The sequence below is a fragment of the Anopheles funestus genome, chromosome 2RL, assembly GCF_943734845.2.
Source record: "Anopheles funestus chromosome 2RL, idAnoFuneDA-416_04, whole genome shotgun sequence".
NCBI classification, from domain to species: domain Eukaryota; kingdom Metazoa; phylum Arthropoda; class Insecta; order Diptera; family Culicidae; genus Anopheles; species Anopheles funestus.
Genome location: NC_064598.1, coordinates 87729761 through 87754704, shown reverse-complemented (window position 1 = coordinate 87754704; position 24944 = coordinate 87729761). Strand labels below are relative to the sequence as shown.

The 24944-nt window shown below is 41.8% G+C and overlaps 2 protein-coding genes across 22 annotated transcripts in view; one reads left to right on the top strand and one right to left on the bottom strand.

Moving 5' to 3' along the window:
- LOC125762887 (TGF-beta receptor type-1) overlaps positions 1-21662 on the bottom strand; it is a 76305-nt gene extending 54643 nt beyond the window's left edge. For 3 of the 21 annotated variants that reach the window (XM_049425481.1, XM_049425503.1, XM_049425504.1), the window contains exons 1-2: positions 21284-21519; positions 17982-18782 (exon numbers count right to left, since the gene is read on the bottom strand). In XM_049425481.1, the coding sequence (XP_049281438.1) occupies positions 17982-18294 (313 nt within the window). In that variant the 5' untranslated portion in view covers positions 18295-18782; positions 21284-21519. The other 18 variants (XM_049425487.1, XM_049425489.1, XM_049425491.1 and 15 more) reach the window with 18 other exon arrangements.
- Positions 21663-21883: 221 nt separating this feature from the next.
- Positions 21884-24408, top strand: LOC125762888 (T-complex protein 1 subunit epsilon). The gene is made up of 3 exons (XM_049425506.1): positions 21884-22019; positions 22123-22259; positions 22545-24408. Exons 2-3 carry the CDS (start codon positions 22152-22154, stop codon positions 24057-24059), a joined length of 1623 nt encoding a protein of 540 aa, XP_049281463.1. The 5' UTR covers positions 21884-22019; positions 22123-22151; the 3' UTR covers positions 24060-24408.
- Positions 24409-24944: the final 536 nt, after the last annotated feature.

Below are 24944 nucleotides of genomic sequence, written 5' to 3'. Positions count from 1 at the left end.
ATCATATACCAAATTTTGAAAAAAATACTTGATGTTTCCAGGTTAGATGAAAATTTTAATGTAAACAAAAGACTAATTTGTACTACATTTCTAACCGACAAACATAATATACACGATGAGCTCCTCCGCGCATTGTCTCATGTATCTTTCATTTATTAGAAACACCAATAGTTGCGCTTTGTTTACAATCGTCGTGGCCGCGTGTTGCTGAATCCTCCTCTTCTTGGCTGGGCATGCACTTATTGTTGCACACCGGCAAACGCTCTGCATTCCGGCATCGCACCAGCGATGCGCGAGAGAAAGGCTCATGTAAACATACTTGAACTTGCCGCCACGGTTCACACGCGACCGTCTGGGCCGAGCTGCACCCAGACACAAACACACAGACTCGACGGAAGCCCTACGGCTAGCTAAACAGCGGGGGGGTAGCCCTACCATCCCCGCGATGGCAATGACCAAGGACAAAGAATTCGAACCGAAGGTTGTATGTCGGAAGCTGAAGTATGAGTACGTGCGTGTATGTGTGTCGAATAGAAGCGAAATTGGAAACCTTCGAAGTGCATTGCATGGAAAATCGATGATAAAAAGCAGTACAACATTGTACAAAAAGGAAACCGACCGAGTGTTGGGTGAGAATGTAGGTTCTACTATATCCTATTAGCCAATAGTTGTGCAAAAATAAGCGATACAAGTAAATTTTATGACATTATAAATCGATACATTGAAATAAATATGTGTTTTAATTAATAGATTGGCCTTAAATTTGGAGTTAAGATTAAGAGTTAAGATTGGAGTTAACGCTTATTTGAGAGCGCCTCGCATTTTTCTTTAAATTTTTTGCTTATTTTGGGTATTTATTAATTTATTGTAATTTAACTCATCATCCTGGTACAGTTCACAAATAATTTTTATAAGCATTAACTACAGAGTTTTCACAGTTAATAAGTAGAAGGACCAAAAAACGATTCTAAATTATTACTCCAACGGAAGACGATCATAGATTATCAAAAACAAAATAAAAAACATCTTGTGGTTTGAGCAAAGTGTTAGAAAAATGTTTTGTAATCACTTTTCATAATCTTAACAGTGTATTTAAAAATTTTTAAAGGTTTCAAAACGCATCAAAATTGCACCAACGTTGGAAAAGTTCAAACACTTTAATATGTATCGATATTTTTATAACTATTTATATAAAAATTTATTCGGAAAATAGAAATTAAAATCTCAATGTACAGTGCCGCCCGGTAGCCCAATCATCCCAAAATGAACGCCACGCGATTCGAACGAATGAATTGGGATCTTTATTCATTCCTTTTTTTCTTCTCTCTACAAATATTCTTATACCATGACACCCAAAAGCACGCTTGCTATAAAATGTATGAAAAGAGCACTTCAGGCACATCTCATCTCCTCAATTAATTATCCTTTTCGTGTTTTCATATTTTACACAAATGACCACACCATACCCACACACACACACCGGGCTGTCATAAACATAAAAAGGATCCTTCCCACAAATCGGTTCCAAACGCACACACACACACTTACATTTCCATACCCATACACGGAGGAACAAATCACCTTCCTTACTGGAGCATATGCGATCGACGCTTATATGCAGCAGAAGAGGCAAGAGTAAATTATGGTACGTACTTTTGAGGGAAATACGAAATTCTTCTGTCCATTCTAGCTCCATCAAACCCCACCCCACACATCACCCCCCCTCTTCAAGCATCATCCTGTCAAACGCTAAACTGCAGGCACGAGTGAATCTGTGTATTCTTAATGTCCGATAATAAAGTACACCCATAAAAGCCAAATTGAGCAACGCACCCGTTTTTCACACCATCTCCCAAGGTACGGGAAGTTTCCAGTGCAACAAAAAAGCGGAGAGCAGTGAAAGTGGTGTGGCGCGCGAAGACGAAGGAAATGAGACCGCTTGAAGTTCCTTCCCCCGGAGATTGGGGTAGGAATGTGTTTTTTTTTTGGTTTGGCGTAAAGCGAAAAGCGCAAGAAAAGCTACACAAACTTCTTTTGGGGCGGATTTGGGGCGCAAAAGAGACGTACCGTGATGTCCGATATGAGGGACTTAGCGCAACGAAAAACAGTTACAGGCAACGATCAAAGTAAGGAAAAGGTACTTTTTTGTTGTTGTTGTTGTTCGAGCGAAAGAAACTCGAGAAGCAACACAAAAAATGCAAACAGTGAAGAAAAAACGCTTCCGAGGAAAACTTGGAGCTGCCAAAACTTATTTCCCGACTACCCTTTACCGAGGCTGTAAGGGATGTACACGAGTACATTTGGTGGTGGGGGTGAAGGGGGGTAGCAGGAATCAAAGGGTGGAACGGAGCGGGTTCATGAATAAACCAGACGCATTTCGCTGTAGTGCGACACATGGACGCCTCACACATACACGACCTTTAACCTGTTCGAACGGATGAAGCTACCAAAGCATCGGTTGGTGGAAAAATGGAGAGCAAAAAAAAAAAGAAAAAAACACAAATTTCCCCCCAAAAACGAAGACACGATTTTTTAGCAAAATGAAAAAAAAGAAAAGACAATCGTTCTTTACCCAACATAAAAAAGCAAAACCCCTCCCAAAAACCAGTGCTTGGTTATTTAAGAAAGGAAGAAAATAGAAAACAAAGCGAAGGATATCTTCTCGGATATCCGCACGCTAAACGGGATGAAAGACGAGAGATAAAACGTGGCAAAATATTGTGCTCGCTTATATTTCCGCCTTTTCGCGCTAGACCCTTCTCCTCCCTTGGGTTTGGGGAAGGGCTGTGGGAGGGTGATTTTTCCCTGACGATTTTCTACCATTTCTCACTACACCACACCCTGCCTTCCCATTTTCACAAGATCGTCATCGGGTTCATGTTATGGCAACATTGTCACACACTGGTCGGTGTTGGGTCGCTTTTGCTGTTTCCCAAAAGGAAGTAAAAAAAAGAATCCCAGCACCGGACGACGCGAACGAACGTACTGCCAAATAAGCCAGTTTGCAAACGGCATGAACGATAAACAAAACGTAACAAAAAAAGCAAAACGCCACGGAATATCGGGCGAAAATCACAGTGCCGTACTTTAAATATTTTATTTTATTTATCTTTCGACACTACGGGGCGTAAAAGAGCCTACACACCTCTCACGGCAAAACCCTCATCAACCGCCATTTGCCGGCACAACATCACTTGACCATTTTTGTTCCACGATCGATCCTTTTTTCGTATTCTCCACTTTTCATCTTCTTCGTCTCCCCAACCACTAAAAATTGTGCATTTGTCTGTTTTACACCATACATGTTTTTGCTTTCATTTTGCTCACTTTCTCCCGGGATAGCTTTTGCACAGCTGATAAAGTGACGTTTGAGCTTTTTTCCATTCTTTGGGGTTTCGTCGTTACACTGGAGTGAGAGAGACGGTTTTTTTTTATTGTTGGAAAGCAAGGATTTTCGCCACGGAATTGTGGCGGGTGATGGTAATATGTTTTTATCTGTCTTGTTTCGATTAAAGGGGGCCTCCTCTTTCCTTCCGTTCCGGCATTTGCAATAGCAACATAACAATGACGGTCAAATGTCGAAATGCTGATTGTGCTTATTGGATCATGATATTTTATTTGTTGTTTTTTCTTTTTTACATAAAAATTCAAACAGGAGAGGAAAAACATCAATCAGGAATCAGACATACTGTTGATGCATTAAAGAAAAGATATGAAAAATCATAAAACTTACACAAACTTCTCAAAATTTCAGTATGTTAAATAAAATGAAAGTGACATGGTATTACAAATCTCTTATACAAAAACACATTTAAAATTTAAATTAACCTATGGTACAAATAAAACCTGACGCTGTTTCGAACAAATGAAATATGAGAAGCACACCACACTGAACCCACGGAAATTCATAAAGCGGATAATGAACTCTAAGAATCGCACCCATAAGCAAAATGAAGCGCTCCATCAGAAGAATAATTAATTTTCCATTTCCACTCAGCCCCCCCCCCCCCCCCCCCTTCCAAACCCTCTCTCCCGTCACCGCACACACCCTTTGGGCCATATCCCATCGGGACTGGATGATTGAATATTTAGAACCTATCGTACGGTTCCTTCCCGTACCACTGTGCGGCAGAGGTGATAAGCCCCGAAAAGGGCTGCACGTATGGTGTATACACACGTATCACCCACGTGTGCCCTCGGATGCACGTCCCGTAACGTAAATCAACCCCGTGCACAGTAATCGTTCTGGCCGGGCAGCATTTGAACGACTTCCCGCGTTCATTCACTCTCGCTCGTCTGATAAATCGAACAAAGACACGGAGATGATGCCGCTGTGCGCGGACTGCACATCCCACCTACACGAGACCTTTTATCCCGCCGAATAGCATTCCGTATGCTATTTCGCTTTCCCAACGGGTACCGGTATTAGAAGAAACAGAAAATGATTATAAAAACGAATTAAACCGAAGCCGGGAGACTATAAGTTCGCCCCACCAAGGGTGGAGGGAGCTTTTACCCTTGTGAGCGACCAGGCGTCTCCATTTCCGGTTGGGTTGGGCTTGTGTTGTGTGTTACCTTGGCGCATCTAAATGTCCTCCAGACACGCCATCTCGAATCAAGGGGGAAGAGCTTTTTTTCTGCTTCTTCTTCTTTAATCTCTTACCGTTCAGACCGTTCATCATGGCATACGCATACGAACGGAGCGGTATACGCAGAGCAAACGCACACAACGCGACCACTCCGTGTCGATGTGTGTCCTTGCTTCATTCAAATCCCGGGAACGAACCCCGGGAGCGTAACGTATCATCTCACGTTTCTACGCAAAACGGATAAGCGCGTACTCGTTAAGAAGACGAGTGTTTGCGTGTACGTGCGGTGGTGCACGCGTTTGTAGCGTAAAACTAGCAGAACGCCGGTGAAAGAGATAGACCAGCCCTATGCCTAAATTGGGCAAAGAAATCCCGACGCCATTTAGCCATATATGTGTTAATGCGAGCAATTATTTCTCCATCATTCATCAGGCTGCCCAAAAGAGGGTCTCGCACATGGGGAACTGCGGTCGTCACATTTGCGAAGTCGATGTAGAGTAATTAAGACTAGATCTTGCGCCCACTTGCTAGCCTTCTACCATGCTGGGGCTGGAAGAAAATTATTGATTCATGGAAAATGTGTATGCAACGTTTAGCTGGAAAGCATATTTCATGCATTATTCATTGCTTTTGTTGTGTATCATTAAAACAGATTGGGATTCTTTTTTTTTTGTTCGAATGATATGCGAATAATGAGTACTTGGGGAGACTTTAATTTCATCTCGTGTTTTGTTTCCCCATATTTATGCACGTTAACAAAAAAATACCATAAAACTAATCCGAAATAGTTGCTTACCGATCGATCAAGCCTTCAAAACAAGCACGAACGTTACGCAACGCAACTAACAAGAATTTATTCTCAGTTTGCAGTAGTGTCACTAACACACCCCCCAAACAACAAAAGCAAAACAATCAGAAAAGTCAACCTCAGACATATTCTTAAAACACGCACAATCTCAATAGAAAAAAAAGAAAAAAAGAGAAAAACACCCACACATCTAGCGATACAACAACAACAAAAAAACAATCGCTTCAACATTCAGAAACGCCCGCCGGCATAATCACAGAGAACGGAATCGAACCGAGACACGTCAGGAAAAAAAGCTGAACAAGCTCCCTGGGGTGGGGGTTGGAAAAAAGGGACACCCGTTGGCGGGTAGATGGCTTCCAAACGCGCGCGTTGCAGTTGCGTTTCACAGCCCAGGACACATACACACACACCCACACACCGTACGATTTGTGGATGATGTAAAGGAAGGAAAAGTTTACGCAAGCGAAACTCCTTGTGAAGGCAAAAGGAAACCGTCGACGTCATTGACGTCGTCACCCAAAAGCACTGCCGTCGTCGACAGCAACGGGTGGAGGAGGGTCGGAGGGGAAAAAAGGGAAATGACCTTTCACAAACGCCATCCGTCATGCTGTCCTGGGGAGACGATGTGTTTAGTGTGCGTGCGTGTATATGTTTATGCGTCTTGTTTAAGGTGTGTAAGTGTAAGGCATACGCATCACTATACGCATCAAGAACTGATGGAGTTTGAGGCCATACACGCACGCAGGATGTTGAGATAGGATGTTGAATGCAAAAGCTTAAAAAGAAGGAAACGAAATCCACTACAGAATGACAGAGTTGATGGAGAAGTTGTGCATCAGACGTCGCTAATGATGGTGCAACATGGACCATATTGCTATACACATTCAAGGTGAGATGCAAGATCACAGACACATCATACAACAAAAAAGAAATAGTTGAGGCTGGTTCAATAACCTGAAAAGTCTAACTGAAAAGGGAAAAAAAATCTTTTACATTTTTAAACACTTTTTAATTTTTCACTTTAAAAAAGGCTTTTAGTAAAGTTGTGAAGAATTCTTCAAATTACTCCTTAACGACATCTTACAACTTCTATCCTATCATACAAGCTCAGCATCAAAGTTCAAGTCTTAGTTACATCGAATCGATTACAAGCCATTTAAGTTAAATAAAGCTCTTTAATTACTTTTTTCAAGAAGATACTCTAGGTATTTCGAATTTAAAAAAAAACCGAGAAAGTACAATGATCCTTTTACCTTGAGCTTTTAACTCATCAACGTAAAGGATGCCCACCATCATCAATGGGACGGTGGGAAAAAGGGAAGATGGAGGAAATGAAAAACTTTCTTTCCCAATAAAGCACACAAAAAAACCATTACGGGGTGAAACAGTGAAACAACATTACGGAAACGCGCACCAACTCTCCAATACCTTGGTGGTTTCGGTCAGCATTCGATGATCTTCTAAAAAGAAAAGGGGAGAAATGTAACGAAACAAGCGAACCCAAAAAAAACCATACACACACAAAAGTCCCAAGCGACGAAGGAAAGAAATTACACCAGTGAAATCTAAAATGTGATTAGGGATTTTTTCGGGTAATGAAAGTACGCGTATGAACCCCGGTGCCAAGATCTTTGATACACTTTGTACAGTACAAAAGGGAAGAAGAAAATGGCCCAAAAAAAAAATAACACAAAATTAAGAGAAACCATACCCATAGAAAGATGAGTATGCGGAGAAGAGACCAGCACACGCACACGCACACAAGCCAATCCACAGGACAGCCATGGTGACCCTCGTCAGGGGAATTCAACAGAGCTTTTAGTTTCTTTATTGACGTCCTTGCCATCGGCGCCAGCTCCATTTCGTGGGTGGGAGGGAGAAAATATGTATGCATAGTAGGTGGGGTTTGTTTGTGTGCTTAATGATTTAAGGACATCTCCTTCCGCTGTGGTGGTGATTCTGTTTTTTTTCCCCCACCGAGGCATTTTTCTTTGTGAAAGTTCCCCAAATTTACTGAGCATGAAAAAGACGAGATTAGACGAGGGAGAGATAGAAAGAAGAAGAAAAAAACCCCGAAAAATCGTACCGTCTCCAGTGCCGTCAGTCCAGGATCACAGTGATCGGACGGGTAAAGTGGAACGAGATTTCCCAATCAAATGAAAATGAAATGAATGCCACATTCGGTTTGACAGCCCCGACGAATGGAACGCGGGCGGGATCAGGTCTCACTGGACTCAAACAAATTTGCCGGTAGATTGGTGGTTTATTTCGTCCAGAAATCTTCACTCAACTTTGAATCCATTCGGACGGCCATATTAGTGCCTCTTTCTTTGTGAGGTGTCTTTGTGTCTTTAAGGGATGTTAGAGTTCTTTGTTTCTTAATTTTAGTCAGATTGTTAGTTGAGAAAATGGAAGCAAATAACATAGGCTCATATACTTTCAATTAAATCTATGTAATTTCTCGTTCAAACCAATAGCCAATAGCCTCTTTATTTGGAGCCATTTTTGTAACACTCTCCAATAGAAACTAAAATGTGTCCACTTTCTGGAACTTTTGCAAAATGTCTTCATTTTTTCTCAAAGCTTTCTTTATTTCTATGTCTTCAAAGCTTTCGTTGTTCAGCCCATTCTAGTACAACTCGAAAACAATCAAGAAATGGCTCCAACGTTGTATCCTGAACTCGAAAGCGCTCTGCTGTATGCAAAAAACCTTGAAGATAGTAATAAAAATTATTTTTCTGACAAGTTCAACTTCCGACAAAAAGAAATTAACATAAATTCATCTTTATGTTTGTCGGAAACGCTCATTCATGCAAAAAAAAAACAACATAATGCCACCAGAGTGGTAACAATATTACACAACAAGTAAACGGGTAAAGAAAGCTCGTTAAGACTTGAGCCGTGTCAATTAAAAATAATGTTTTCTATTCGAGGAAATGAAACGATAACAATATGCTTATATATATCATTCAATAGAATGATGATTAATTGCTCTTGCTCACGAAACGTTCAACGCAATGGAATATGCAATGAAACAAACACCCACGCTTGGTGCACGCAACTATTGAGGGAAAATAAAGCTTACGGTGTTAAGGGAAGATACAGCGCGTAACGCAACTATATGGACAACTAGTTTATTTGGGGTGATTTACTTGAAATCCTGAAGAGATAGAAGAAATCCTGAGGAGAGAGATCCTGAAGAAGTTTTTGCATATTTTTTTCCTCTTTTTCTAACCATTGTTGCATGAGTTATAGTTATAAATATATAGTAACAACGAGTTATAAAAATTGTTAAAAATGTTATTTTCTTGGAGCATCTTGCAGCTTGACAACAAGCTCGTCAAAACGATAAAAATTGTATTTAATTATTTTTTGTGTGCTCTGTGTAATTTAAAATTAAATAGTAACATTCGATGGAAAATTATTTATTATTAGGTATTTTATTATTCTATAAATGATTATATTTTCATCTCCTAAAAATTAAAAAAAAATTATATTATTTGTTTCATCGGATAGATTTTTTCCATAACAATTATACAAAACATTTAAAATTATTGACACATTCCAAAGGTAGTAAATTTTAAACCGGTACAATTACCGGTTCACAGACAATCTAACGAACAACGCAACGTGGTACAGCTGAATGGATTTGTTACTTGTTTCACCCCTCATAGGGGATGTGTTATGTTTTTTTTTTCTACTTCTCAAACAGACACACGGTACATGATTAATAGCATCGTTTGGTTTTTCAGCCTAGCTTACAACATTGTTTTGATGTTTTCTGTACCCCTTTTCCGCTTTTTCTTTTCATTTTCTTCCCCGCACAGTGCGATAAGATTGCAAACTTCCCAACGGTCGCAAAAGCATATCGAGTGCATTTTCTTACCTTCGCCGAGGTTGTATGTTTTCCCATCCAATGAGGTGTGCAAGAGTGGAGGCAAAAAAAAAGCTTTTCAAGACCAGAAAGGAACTTGTTTTGTTTGTGCGCGTGTGTACTACAAACGCGCGTAATCAATCACTTCGCCGTCAGTGGCGTCTGTTATCGGATGGATTATAACAACACACTTGCCCTCATTCTTCATCCCATCGTTCGTCCGGTGTCCGACGGTTTTATGCTACGGTTTTTTTTCTTCTCTCCCTCATATGCTTCAATTGCATTGTTACGGTGCAGTTACAATTCATACGCAGCGAGCGAGTGTTAATTAGGATAAAGACCGGGGAAGCAAGAGAACTTCCTCTTCGCATGATCGCACCATGTTTGTTACAGTCGATCTTGCACCATTCGAATGCGAAAGCATTTGCCTTTGCTTTGGATTATTTACGATGTGAATTAACGAACCGATCATGATTTACATTTTAAATCAATACACTTAAAGCTTTTAAATCAATTTACTTGCTAACGAAACCCACCGCAAGTGGGCAGGATATCAATTAACCAAGCCAAACCCACAAATGTTCGACAATCAATCCCTAAAACCCGTGGTCTCCAACTAGACGCACGGCATCAAAACAAAATCACTTTGTTTTAGCAGCTCGAAATTCATCCCGCATGCAATTAAATCGTAAAAATACTAACCCAACCTCACTGAACGGATGTGAACTAAAAATCACAACCAGACGTATCTCGCACACAACACTAGCACTTCTCCACTCGACTAATAATTGTTTCAATTAGTTTGCCATATAATTTGATACGTTATGGGATACCTTCATTACTTGCCCCGTTTTTCCCGTCACCCAATGTTTGTTGTTGTTTTGTTGCCCTTTTTTCGTCGTTGTTGTTATTGCGAATTTTCACTCCCGGTGCAATACAGACGCCACACCACACTACCATACACAAGCGGGACGATTGTTGCATGCATGGTGTTGTGCATGCATACAAACGATGCACCGGCAAAAAGAACAGGGAATAATTAAAATAGCATCGCAAATTAAAATACTACCCCCGGATCAAACAGGTGAAGGGCGTAATGGAAGTTGGGGCGGGGTTGAAGTAGAGTGGGGGGAGGCAATGATGCGTTGCCTTATGAAAACAAATAAACAAACAATGAAGGTGGAAAGCGATCATGAAGAGTAGAAAGGGTTGGAAGAGCTAGAAGGAGGGCAGGGTTTTGGGTGCAATTTGAACAAATAACAAGCGTGCGAGTGATACACAAACACCCGGGAGTTTGTTTTGTGTGTGTGTGTTTTTTTTTAAGTCACCTTCAGCAAAGTTTGGTTGTGGTGCAAAATAAAAGGGCAATAAATGTTTTTGCATTGATTTCAAATCCGACACACACGACACACCGTGGCGGCACCGTACGCCTTTCCGAAAGATAAGAACTTAAATTGATTATGAATGAATGCACTTGCACACCGTTATTGATTGCATTTGCTAATACAAAAAAAGTAATGTCATGTGTTTTTCATGATAAAGTTTGATGTTCTTTTCCCATTAAAAACGACATTAAAATTAGATTCTTGTAAACAGATATGACGATGTGTCGGAAGTGTCGGAAGTGTCGGAGACTTTGTCCAATGCCATTTGAATTCGTGATGATCTTCCAAACGTACATTATACTTAAATTACTGTACTACAAATGCATACACGACGCCTCCCAACGTGTCGGAAAAGGCAAATAAACAACTAAAAAAAATTACTACGACCGTAATATCACAAGAATCACATCTTCTCTTCTCCATGCTTCTCCATCGTGTTTCACACAACCATCAACAAATGTAAGAGAAATTCCATCTTTTTGTTGTTTTTTTTTTACTTCCACTAAGGAGGCAAATTGCAAACTAGTACAAATGGAATGCCAAGTTTAGCATCAGGATTGGGAGAGAAGAACCTGTAGAAGCAGTTCATTTGTGCTTTCTCGGGTGTTGTTTTTTTATTACGCTTTTGCCACACTTTTTGTTTTACTTCACAACCACACGCCAACGCGAAGGCGATTTGTGTTCATGATTGGTTTCGATTGATGGCTGTACTAACAAGGAAATGAGCAACCTTCCCGAAACCTTCGCACCGAACGATCTGCCACGGCCGGGGTGGAAAAAGGGGAAGAAATTGCTGAAGACGACTGAAGGCAAGCGAGCTTAATTGATTTGCATCAGCGTTGCATCGATGGTGGTCGTTAAACCTTGGAGCGTTTTGCCGATTTATGTGGGCTACGGAAGGCGGCCTGTTGGGCTGAACCAGCCCCTGCCAGGAGGTGTCAGACGTGGCTGATGTTGGCCAAGAATGGAATGCAATCGTAATCGTAATTGGTTTGAGATTAATTAGACGCTATTAGTATTAATCTTCCAAACGACCCACTCAAACGATCCGCACCGGCGGGAGTAGAAAGTAAAGATTATGTTATTTATAGCGCAATTTTAATTTTGGTTCCGTTTATTATTAAAAAAACGATTTTTATCAGTAAAAAAAATATGTTCCTTGAGTGTAAAATAAAGTTGTTGAAGTTTAAAATTGATTTACACGTCCAAAATAAGAAACTCACGACAAACTTCTTTATGGCGTTAAAAAAATGAATTATTCGTGTATCGCACTCAGACAATCTGACCAATTTGTCCAATACGTCTGAAGACAAGTGGATGCGATCCTTGAACGTATGCCCACAACCGTTGCGAGTTTGGAGCCGATCACCTTCGCCCGTTTGATGACTTTCATACCTGTGTGTCGTATATAACGTAGAGCGTGGTAAAAATATGATTATAGAAACATTTAACAAAAAATACAATTACATACAATACCTCTTTCCAACCTCCCAACAGTGAAATCTAATTTAATGAAAAGCAAATGTTTAAAACAATCACCATCCAATTATAACCACCTTGCGCGCCCGCCACAGTTCCGTTTAGAGAAAGTGTGAAGCGGTAAGAATAATTTACCAACTCCTACCCCAACACACGCGGTGTAATCCATCATCGTTGCGCAGACTTTGCGCAAACATTGTGGCGACCCCAATTCGTCGCCGTTTGTCGTTGTACCGTTTTTCAAGGTGCATAAACAATCCATCACCCTCGATATTGACGACCGAAATGACGTGTTCGATCTTCTACCGTGGTTTCGAAACGAAGGTGTCACCAACATGCGGATAGGAAACGGTCGGGGATTCGATTGTTTCTGTCTGGGAATGGGATTAAAGGGGAAGTTAGTCTTTGGTGAGATTGAACCATTGTAACGAATGATCAATACTTAAATGTTGGTAGCTGGTAGATGGCGACTATTTCTCAAAAGAGAAAAGGGAAATTTTATTGTTGGAACTTTAGAAAACATATCAATATATGTCTGTCTGATACTTTTGTTCTGTGTATAATGCACTTAAGACTTTTACTTTTACTGAGGTGAATATACACACTAAAGGGTATAGATATTAAACTTAAGGGAAGATGCTTGTTAAAATAGTATTTTATTGGGTTTTTTTTTAAAGAAAAACAATCAAGTGCAGGTGAAAAAATACACAGAATTTGAAGTTTTTACATGCAGATGCTGCCAAAAAATATAAAAATAAATGCGTACTACAAGTACTTGTACATAGTCTGATGGAGATGAAGATTACAACCTATTCGGGTCTCAGATCTCCGAGATATTCTGGGAATGAGCATGACATTTCATGAATGAGTAGAATCAGTTGCTTTGAGAAAATTTTAGAGCATTTGAATGTACTTCCTGGACTAGTGTTCGTTGAATCTGATTCAGATTCATGAGTCGGAATGAATCTGGATGACTCTGAATCTCTATACTGAAGATTCATAAATCCTCAAAGATTCAAGAGACCCAAAGCATCATAAAATCCTCAAAGTACCAAGAATTTATAAGGAATCTTTATTTTAGCCATTTAGTTTATAGTTACTAGAAAACATTTTTTTTTTTTTCAAGATCTGCCATTTGTCTGCTATCTTTAATTATGTTTACCTAAAGCAGAATAGTCAGTCCTGCTCAAGGAAGTACTGCCCGGACGAGTTTAGATTTCCTCCGCGTTAGGAATCTTTTAAGATTTCTGAATCTTTTGAGAATCGACGATGGATTTCAATATCTCCTCACTGAAGATTCGTATGAATGATTGTTTTGAAAAGATTTCTTAAGCACAACACTATCCTGGACTGTATATTGAATTGACAAAAAAAAACCCTCTCATACCACACATCAGTAAACAAATGCCTTCAAATCCATTAAACCCCATCACAACTGTATCGAAGAAAAAAGCAACCTCGTCTGGCGATTGTCTAACGCAAAGCGCACAGACAAATATGTTGAAACATGTCACATTTTCCTATTAGCATCATCAAGCTACCCTCCTCTTTCCGTCACATTCCGTCGCAGCATTGATGCAGCAGCCGTACAGTCTGCGCACCATAGCTACACACCGTCTACATAACAAATGTGCCCTCGGTAAGCCGGTCTAGGCGCGATCGTCACCACGGTTAGCAGACGGCGAATCAAGCTAGACAACGGACGGTAAACGAGGAAAATGTGTACAGACCCCCGTTAAGCCGAGACTAGCGCACAAGAGACAAACGCAACCCCTAACGAACCGAGACGGTGTGTGTGAATGCAGACCAAGACCAGACAGCTGCCGTCTGCCGAAAACCTGTTTCCCATTTAGACGATCGAACACCCTCCGCCGGATCACCGCGATCACTTTCTACACACGTTCGCCCCACCAAAAAGCTCGAACTCGATACACTGACTCGACGCGCGAACCCAACTTGCAAGCATTTGCATTTTTTGGGTACGACGTCGGAAGGGATTGCGACGGTTTCGATCGATTTATGAACTAGACAGCGGCCGTACATGGTCACACAACACATGCGCACGTCCCGTGTTCCGGGAAGGGGGGCAAACATTTTGGGGAACGGTGACGAAAAATGCACGTGTGCCTGAGGAGCAACATGACAAAAACCGCGCGTCGTAATACTTTTGCGCACCTCTGTTGAATGGTTTCCTTCCTTTGCCGAGAAAGAGGCTAGACATTGGGGTTTTTTTCGTCTCTCAATTTTTTGCCTTTCTTGCGTGAAAGTTGTTTGGCCAATTGCAGATTAATTATAACACACGATCAAAAGCTACTTTGGAAAGCGATCGCCCGCCAAAACATTTAGATCATCGATGTGAAAGTATTTCGGGATAGTTATGATAATTTCTTACTTCTTAAAACGAGCAAAAAAACTCCATACATCAACTCTCCTCTGGATTGGTCCAGGCTACTAAAAAACAATTGATCATTAGATCGCTTCAATTGCACTGATCGGGCGTTAGTTCCTATCGGGACGGAAAAACACTTCCGTCCGCAAACCTCGAGGCGCACGTTTGGCGTTTGTACGCACGCACATGCACCGGACACGTGCGTTCTGGTGTAAGATGCAATCGAAGTCATCGGTCCGCCCGGTTCTCGGTTGTTGAAGTGCACACAATCCAAGCAGTTAACACTGGTACAGATCTCAAGATAGAATGGGCCTGTGTCTGCCACCATTCGACAAGCGAGCGGGAAGATCGCAAAGTCCGAAACTGGGTCATTGCAGTTCATTCGTCTCAACTCGGACGTCTTGTTGCATTTACTGCTTTAGCGTCTGATCATCTACTACCGATCTGACCATGTAGTGTACTATGCTCCATATCAGGAGAGAAAATATAAGGTGTGAACGTTATGTGAGATGAATGCGCAATGTAAGTTTTTATTGTTTCTCTTTTTTATGGCTTTCTATCCATTTTCGTCCCGATACCAACATTGAGTATTCAATAGATATTTAAATTTAAAAAATCTTTTCATCTCAATGTAGTATAATTGTGTGAAATTAAAGCACTATTCCAAAATTGTATATATTTTTGCTAATTATAATGCAAGAGCTCATAATAGAACACCTAGCAATGGGTCCCACCATAAATAGTAGCAAATGGAGAATTCAATCCATCATTTACACCATAAAACTTAACCCAATAAAAAAACACTTTGAGGATGTTTAGATTATCAAAACAGCCATAAAGCTAGAGAATTCAATTTCAGACATGTTTGCGAAACAATTACGATAAGAGGATTAAAACTAAATTGAACGATTCTGGGTACGATGCATTGCAAAACTTTCAACATCCAGAAACATTTATGACCCACAGCGGTGTAGAAATCCGACATTGAGCGGAAATTTCACCAGCCGTGACTTGGACAAAACTGGACACACGGAGTGTGTTGTTTCGGTTTCGCATTCCTCCACAAAAAAAGAAACACACGACAGAACGATAAGATAGCAACTTCCTTATCATTTGACAAGCGGTAGGTAAAGTTTGGTTGCACAAAGATGCGACCGAGAGTATTCGAACACACTTCACTAAACAAAGTGACGCAAAATATCAAAACGACGTTACGATGAGAACATGATCGAACCGTTGGTTGGATCACTGGTTAAAGCTAAATCTGAAGGAAGCAAATATCAAGAGGACTTATCCCACTGAAATGAGCTACACTTATAGCGGAACAAAACAGAATTTATTGATGAGCACAGGTGGATGGAGGCGAACAAAAAAAAAGAAAGGAATAAAAGTGCATGTCACCTAATGATGAGCAATGTCGAACAATAAACCACAAAATTGGCAGCCAGCCGTGGCCGCGGGTCGCACGGCGCAAACACACACGCACACCAAACTCACACGCAACACACGCTCCCTTCCATTTCCATGTAGAGAAATAGATACAATGTGCGTGGACCGGTCGGACGGATCCGTCATCGCTAAAAATATCGTCACGTTCCCCGATGGGCTAAAGTTTGGCCGACGCAATGGCGGATTAGAACTGGCGTGCGAAACGCCATCGGAAAGATGGTGCTGGTGCACGGGTGTGGCCCAGGGTCAGGCAATGGGCAAGTGAAACCGAAACCGATACCCAATTCCGGGTCGGCGGCAATTCGCGTCTTCGATTGATTAGGGAAGCGGGTGATTAGCATCGAGTCATTATTTATTTGGCGCTTCGATAAAGCTCACCGCGAACCGAGGCAAAAGCAAGGCGGTCCGACCATATCGTGCCTGGGTTGGGGTAATGGTTGGGATTTTACATTTTATCGGTGGTTGTGATTGTGAATTTGCTTATCGAACGGTATGGTAAATGAGCGTTACTATCATTTTGATCGAAAATGGGTCGATTTTGACGACCTTACGCTAGTTAATAAATGCATAATTTTTGGGATATTTCTCCTATACTGAGGATATCACATATTGCTGTTGTTGGTTAATAAAACGTCTTGCAATAATATCTAGGGGTGGCCCGGTGGTGCATATGATAAACGGCGTCGGTTCACACGGCAGGACCGGGTTCAAATCCCATCCGGACCGTTCCCCCGCAGCAAGGACTGACTATCCGGCTATGTGGTAAAATAAGTATAGTACGCCAGAAATGGCCGGCGTGACCTGTAAGGTCGTTAAGCCAAGAAGAAGAAGAAATTTAATTTAATTTTATTTAATAGGCAGTCTTGAAATACAGGGTTTTCAATTTTTTTAGTTATTATAATTTTCCAATTGTCGAATAAAAAAAAATTTATTTGTTCTGTTAATTATTTTTTTTTAATTCCAAAAGAAAAAGCCGAGATAGAACTGGAATCCTACATAGGGGTCTATGATACCTTCCACTAGTTTTTTTATATGGACTTTGACGTTTGGCGGCTTATTTACTGCATGTTTTCCATACAAACCGCTCAGCAAAATAAGCCTACGTATTTCAGATTAGAAAATTTTTCTAATGTTAGTTTCGATCAGCTGCTCGACAAATGTCAAAACAAGGCATTTTTCTAGCAGGTCTGAAACAGGTTAGGCCATATTTGATTCGGCTGAATGTTGATTGAATTTGGATTTAAAACAACAATGAAATTACATGAGTTTAATTATGTTCAGCTTTTTATGAAAAATAATACAAATTTTTACTTGTGCTATGCCTTTATTTCGAACTACATTTCGACGCTGTAATTCCCGTTTCGTCATAACGCGGTTCTACAAAACTGCAGCCTAATGTAATTCTTTATGTCAAAATGCTAGGTCCTTGGGGAATCCTTGCATGATGATATTACCTGTTAACAATTTCTCGCTCGATTCTGCTCGATGTTTTGACAGATCCGGGCTAAAAATTTTAGCTTTCTAACTTAAGGTATCATAGACCCCATAGTTTCTGGATCTTGGTCAGAAATTGGTTCTAAATTTTCTCGATTTTCTTTGCTGTTGTGGGAACGCTGTTTGTTCGGTTCAGTAAATTACATAAATGATTTCTTTTTTAAATGTTTGCAGTATTGGGCGACAATTTGTTTCTTTTCCCCCATGTTTGTCGTTTTTTTTCCTTTTTGGACAAACAAACATTTGTTTAAACATTTGACGCGTTTTACGTGAGCCTGAAGGCAGGAGCTGAAAGTGATTAAAAGCAACACTTTCTTGGTAAATTGAAAGCCCTTCTATTTATTTTTGTTTAATCCAAACCTATTTCGTATTTTGCCTTAAAATGCCCTAAAAAACATTGAAAATTATGTGCCGAGCAGGTAAAATTATACAGCCGAGCAAAACTCAGCAACAAATCTCGACTAATCCATGCCCTCTCAGATACTCCATTTGATGAGTGTCTCCCACTTACCTTTGGCAGTGCTCCGATCGCTTATACTGGGCAGCAACAGCAGGATCATCGCCGCAGTGGACAGCACCGTCCACTGATGCAGCCGCCGACCATTCTGCCGTCTGCGTCTTCGCATCGCTGCCGCCACCGCGTGTCCCGCACCAACCGTACCGTCGGCAATGTTCCACCGCATCGTTTCGGCACCGGTGGTTGCTCTACGTTTTTCCACTTTACGATCAATCACGATCGTCGCCGTTGTGGTAATGCTTGCGATCTGCGTCATTGGGAATTTGCTCCGGTTCACGGTTGCTGGCTCGGTTTCGCCGGCGGCCATCGGCGACCGGAAACGAACCACAGCAACGGCGGCGAAGACGTTTCGAACTCGCGATCGCAGTAGCAGCAGCACCGACAATTTTTGCTCATCAGAAAAGATTAGCACTTTTATTTATTTTTATTCGCCGCTTCTTGTTTTGCTTCGCGCCCACCCCATCTACCTAGCGGTGTGTGAGTGTTTTCTTTGTTTTGTTTTTTTTGACGTGCGTATCACTGTAGTGGGCTTATTTATTACTTCTTTTTCGTTATTCTTTTAAGATTTGTTATGCTCTTTGCACGTACAACACTTGGACGGTTTCCAAACGCGAACACTTTATTTTTTTTTCTTTTTGGAAATCAGTATAGCAGCATCATGATCAATCTGCTAGCGAGCTGCTGCTTCCGTGTGGGCAATTCTATTCAACTAATTATTTCTCACTTTTCACATACACTGCAACATCCTCTCCCTTGAGCGCATTTAAATACGCTTTTATTATGCTTCCTACACTTCTATCGAATAGTGAACAAACTATTAATATATAATAACACTTTTAAACACTTTTTTTCTTCTCAAACTATCAGTGTACAAAGGGACACAAAAGGGATTTCTCGAATCGATCACATCACTCACTTCCGAAATGGTGAGTGAGCAATTTATCTCACCACCAAAAATCTCGTCACTTGTCATTAATCTTCAATCAGCTTGTATTAAACGCACTATTTAAGGATGTGGTCTATTTCACAAAAGGAATCATCAACAACAACGAACTACCCCCTGCATACATACATGCACGCACTATGTACGCACACACCAGCAAACACATTTATCCCGGAAAAAGGATGTGCAACGAATGTGAGTTGATTACGTGGTTGGTTGCGATGGTATTGTATTTGCTCACTTTTACGTGTCTCATCCAAACAAAAAACGCGAATTTTCATGGCCCACTATTAATCTTCCACTTTCGATTTACTACTATACGCACGCACACCGATGCACGCCAAAAATTGCTTTGCAATCAAATCGTTACTCAATCTTCCCGTGCGGAAATGCGTTCTTATCATTTCTATTGTTGCGGAATGATATGGTCCTTACGATAAAGTAAGAATTTAAAATATAACAATTTCTAAAACAACTCGCCATTTAGGTAAACATTTCCCACCGGGAAGCAAACGCTGGCGTTTTCTCGCAATGTGTGTGATCACACTTTGTTGGTGCTCGCATTCTCGCGGGCAGCAAAACACTAACACGCTGCCATCGGCACAGGCTGGAGTATCCTTCGAACTTCCTTCCAGCCCAACAATGGACAACAACAAGATCGTAGTTGTGGCGGCCGGAAAAGAAAAAAAAACACGCACACAGACAGACACACAGAACTGGAGACGGAAAACCCGGAGCAGTGTGTTTCGTGTCGTGTTCCGGTCCCAAAATTTCATTCACACCTTTCACTTCTCTGTCCTTTGGAGCTACACACGGACGAGCCAGCAGCAGCAGCAGCAGACAGGAGACTCAACACTAACACACATGCGCGAACCCTACGCTGATGGTGTATCCTTTTTCTTTTTACTATGAAGGGGTGGGGGGGATACCGGGTTGCTTTACGTTCGTGTGTATGTGTATGCAAAAAAGAGGGGTAGAGGGACTATGAACAAACACACACACTAGCGAAGAAAAAGGAATCAAACGGAAAAGGAAGCACCAGCAAACCGGGAGAATGCCGGGTGCGGAAGTATTTTGTCACAAATGCTTTTCGAACATTCTAAGGGAAGAAAGAAAACTATCATTGAAAGGAAATATAATTAATATTCGAAAAACAAATTATTTTACAAATGACCTGACCTTTTCCCAGGCGCAAAATTGCTTGCTTTATTTACCTCCCCAAAAAATCATACCAATCGCGCACACACACACACAACGAAACCGGTGGACACACACAGAAGGAGCCTAAGCGTAGCACACTGGAGCTAACAGACCAAAGAAAATTATCCAAATTCATAGCGAAGACGAGGTCGAGAAAGGGCAGCATTTCCACTAAAAAGCGCGTTTTTCCTTGCCCTTCACACCGCCAGAACGGGAATCGCGGAATGTCAACTGGTATGCGTGCGTACGAAATTCCATCTCTACTGCTGCTGCCTAGTCCTCCTACTTTGCTAGTGTATGTGCACATGTTCTGTACACATTTTCGATTACTTTTTGTTCGCATCGATGCCGAATTTCCTTCATGCTTCATGGGGAAAAGAAACGCAAAACTTCCTCGTTCAATTTGGGAGCGTTTCATTTGCTTCCTTGTGGTTCCTTTTTCCTTAAAATATAAACACTAGTAAAATAATATCGTGCAACTACACGATCAAACTTTTTAAACCCGCTATTATTCACTACTTTGTTGAATGTTGGCACTATCTTTGAAGCTATTTACACCACCACTAGAGTGAAAATTTGCATCTTAAAATTGTATTACTCCAAACCATCACAGTAAACATTGGGCTAAGAATGAATGCTCCCCAACATATCCCATCATTATGTACAACACCGGGGGAGGAAGAGGAAATATGCAATCTTCCGCAAGATGGGCACGCGCGCACACTCACACAACAAACACTCACAGGCACGGACACGATCAAAAGAAATATCACACACAACTCGTTCGAGCGAATTACCGAAAACGAATTGCAAAACTCACAAATTCTTTCACCCGCACACACTTTTTGCGAAACACAACTACGAACAGAACACGCACTCGAAACCGCCCGACACTAACCTCCAACAATAAAACGCACTATCTCGTCATATCATCATCATTGGGCAACACCGCCACAGCTTTGCCCTCCAAATTCCGGTGGAAATCGTTGTGCGTCGAGAAAAAGTAGTTTCCTTCACCCATTGGCACAACACCACTTTCCACGGCAGACCAGGCGCAAAAGCTAGGGTTTGCGATTTTTCCTTGACATTTCGCGAAAACACCGATAAACAGAGGGACCTTCCCGTTTTCTTCTTCCGGGCGAAAGATGGAAACCTTTTTTGCACTCCTCCTTTTTTAACGCTGATGCTGGTTTTGCTCACTTTTTTGTGCTATCGTGCTGCCTTCCCTGCAATTCTTGCACTGGATTTTTTAAACGTGTTTTCAGCAACACTGCACCCAAAACTATGGAAAGAATGTTGTTTCACTTGAACCTTACAGCCAGCGCACGCATTCACGGTGCAACCGCACGCAACAACGAATCGGAAAACAATAGAAAAAATGCCTCCCAATTTTACCGAAAGGCAAATTTGTGTGTCGCTTTTTTGTGCTAGGTTTTGTTTTTTTTTTATCCTTGATCTGTCAAATCGTCATCATGTTCGAAAACAAGAGAGATGAACTGATGGCATTAGAAAGAGAGGCGGACTGTGTAGATGTTCGAAACTTTTATTTACCTACCTATCGCTTGGAATTTTTAGAAAGAAAGTCATAATTTTATGTTTTTTCAGTGTTTCTTTCGTTATGAATATTTAATATGATTCCATACAATCAGCGCTAATTTTGGAAAAAAAACGAAGTAAACAAAACACATCAAAACCGTCAACATTCAGTACTGAACATCATCATATAAACTTAACCCCTCAATGACATTAAAAAGAAAAAGAAAAACAAAAAGAATCACGCGAACGAAACGAGTGGAAACAGCTAGCCGACCACACTCTGCTCTTTGCCGGAAAGAAAATTCGATTTTCATTTCCCCAAAAAGCGTGACTCAGTGCGTTTTTCGTTGTTGGTATGTGAAGGTTTCATTGCTTACACTCATTGTGTACGATTTTGTCAAAAATATTCCTATTTGCAAGTGATTTATTTCATTCCTACCCATTCCTGCATTACAGTGTGCTTGTAGCGGAGAAAATCGTTCAAGATGATGTCCTTACCGGGAACGTTTGCCTGTGACGAATATGGGCGTCCGTTTATCGTGCTCCGTGATCAGGAGAACCAGAAGCGATTGACCGGCAACGAAGCCATTAAGGTAATTTTCACACCGGGTGTTGCTTCGCCTGCAGTGATTCATCCCGTGACCGAATCTACCCAAAATTTGTTCCTGCTATTGTATGCAAAGGAATGACCAATTTTACTATATTTATTCGTACAATTTTCAATTTTCCTATCGTTTCTTTCGAAATACTGCCCAACATGGCAATTTCGTGGTCATTTTCTTTGCGTAATTACCGTTTCGGTACACAGCCGGAATACCGCACACAAACCTAACCTCACTTTGTTTTCTCGCTCTACCTACGCACCCCAATCTCCGCAGAGTCACATCTTGGCAGCGAAGCAGATTGCTTCCATCATTCGTTCATCGCTCGGCCCAAAGGGTTTGGACAAGATGATGGTCAGTGGCGACGGTGAGGTCATGGTTACGAATGATGGAGCCACCATCATGAAGGAGATGGATGTGGACCATGAAATTGGTAAGCTGATGGTGCAGCTCAGTCAATCACAAGACGATGAAATCGGTGATGGTACGACGGGCGTCGTCGTGCTGGCTGGCGCTCTGCTCGAACAAGCCGAATCGCTGCTCGATCGGGGCATTCATCCGATTCGTATTGCGGATGGGTTCGAGTTAGCCGCACAGTGCGCGCTGAAGCATCTGGACACGATCGCGCAACCCTTCCCGATATCGCATGATAACAAAGATCCGCTGATTCGTGTCGCCATGACTACGCTCGGCAGCAAGATCGTGAACAAGTGTCATCGGCAGATGGCGGAAATTGCGGTCGATGCCGTGCTGACTGTGGCCGATCTCGAGAAGAAGGACGTGAATTTTGAGCTGATCAAGCTGGAGTGTAAGGTGGGCGGAAGGATGGAGGACACCTGTCTGGTGAAAGGTGTGGTGGTGGACAAAACGATGAGCCACACGCAGATGCCGACCGTGCTGAAAGACGTGAAGCTGGCGATTCTCACCTGCCCGTTCGAGCCACCGAAGCCCAAGACCAAGCATAAGCTCGATGTGACGTCGGTGGACGATTACCGCAAGTTGCGCGAGTACGAGCAGGAAAAATTCCTCGAGATGGTAAAGCAGGTGAAGGATGCGGGTGCTACGTTAGCCATCTGCCAGTGGGGCTTCGATGACGAGGCGAACCATTTGTTGCTGCAGCAGCAATTGCCCGCGGTCCGTTGGGTCGGTGGACCGGAAATCGAGCTGATTGCCATCGCCACCGGTGGAAGGATTGTGCCGCGTTTTGAGGAGCTAACGCCAGACAAACTCGGAACGGCGGGTGTTGTGCGGGAGCTCAGCTTCGGCACGACCAAGAACAAGATGCTGGTGATTGAGGATTGTAAGAATACGCGCGCCGTTACGATTTTGATCCGTGGTGGTAATCGCATGATTACGGAAGAAGCGAAGCGATCCATCCACGATGCGCTCTGTGTGGTCCGTTCGTTGATTCGTGATTCGCGTATCGTATACGGTGGTGGTGCAGCCGAAATTAGCTGCTCCCTTGCGGTGGCTCGTGAAGCCGATCAGCTGTCCACTCTGGAGCAGTATGCGTTCCGTTCGTTTAGTGTCGCGCTCGAGTCGATCCCATTGGCTCTGGCAGAGAACAGTGGCCTTTCACCGATTGAAACGCTGGCCGAGCTGAAGGCACGCCAGGGAACGGAGAACAGCTCCACGTTCGGTGTGGACTGCATGTTGACGGGCAACTCCGACATGAAGGATCATCACGTGATCGAATCACTGTACTCGAAGAAACAGCAGATCGTACTCGCCACCCAGCTTGTTAAGATGATTCTGAAGATCGATGATGTGCGAACCCCGGCTGATCGTTAAGTTCGAAGGCAGGAAGAGACAATTCCTTTTATGTATTCGCACGTAACGCGCACGCATCTATGCAACGTATGATAGGTTCTTTCATTCACTAACATAAACCATTCGAGAGCTCAGAGAACAAGCATTCTTTTCGATTTCCTTTAAGTTTACCTCATCTTGCATTCGTTACATTTCGTTCTGAGATGAAGCAGTGCAATGTACTCTCGCATGGTCAAATCACACACATACACCCGCACCCGCAAAGGATTTAAAAAACGGTCGCCGTCGATCGGATTGATGAAACGACTTAACACTTAAGCGCTTTCTTTAATGCTCGTTTAAACAATAAACGGAAATGTTTCCATACCAATTCATAGGGAGAGCACTGTTTAGATTGAAATCATTCTCGGCGGAACGAGGAGAAATGTTCCTAACGACATTTTTAAAAAGCGTCCAATATAAAATCCCCATTCTACTTTCGCTTTTTCCAAAAGTAATTGCTACTAAAAATTTGCTAAATGCTACTAAAATGCTACTAAAAATTTATCTACTAAAATTTTGAAGATTACAGTAAAAACATGAATAAAATTTCAGTTTCGTTCCTTCGACGATGTCCGGTTGATCGTCATTTGTGCCAACAGCTGTCATTCAACGTCATCGCAAACTCGCTATTTGATCGTACGGAAGGCTGGTGCCTGTTGTCATTACACATTAAACAAAAGGAGGAAAAACCAGACGACAAAAGTGTATTCTGTAGGCTTCGTAGATTTAAATTTTACCACTTTTGATAATAAAAATCATCTGTGTCTAAAAAATAGTAAAATATCTCGAAAAAACATGCGATACACACTACAAACATTATCATTAGTAAACAAACGTTTCAAAATGATTGTCCAACTGACAGTT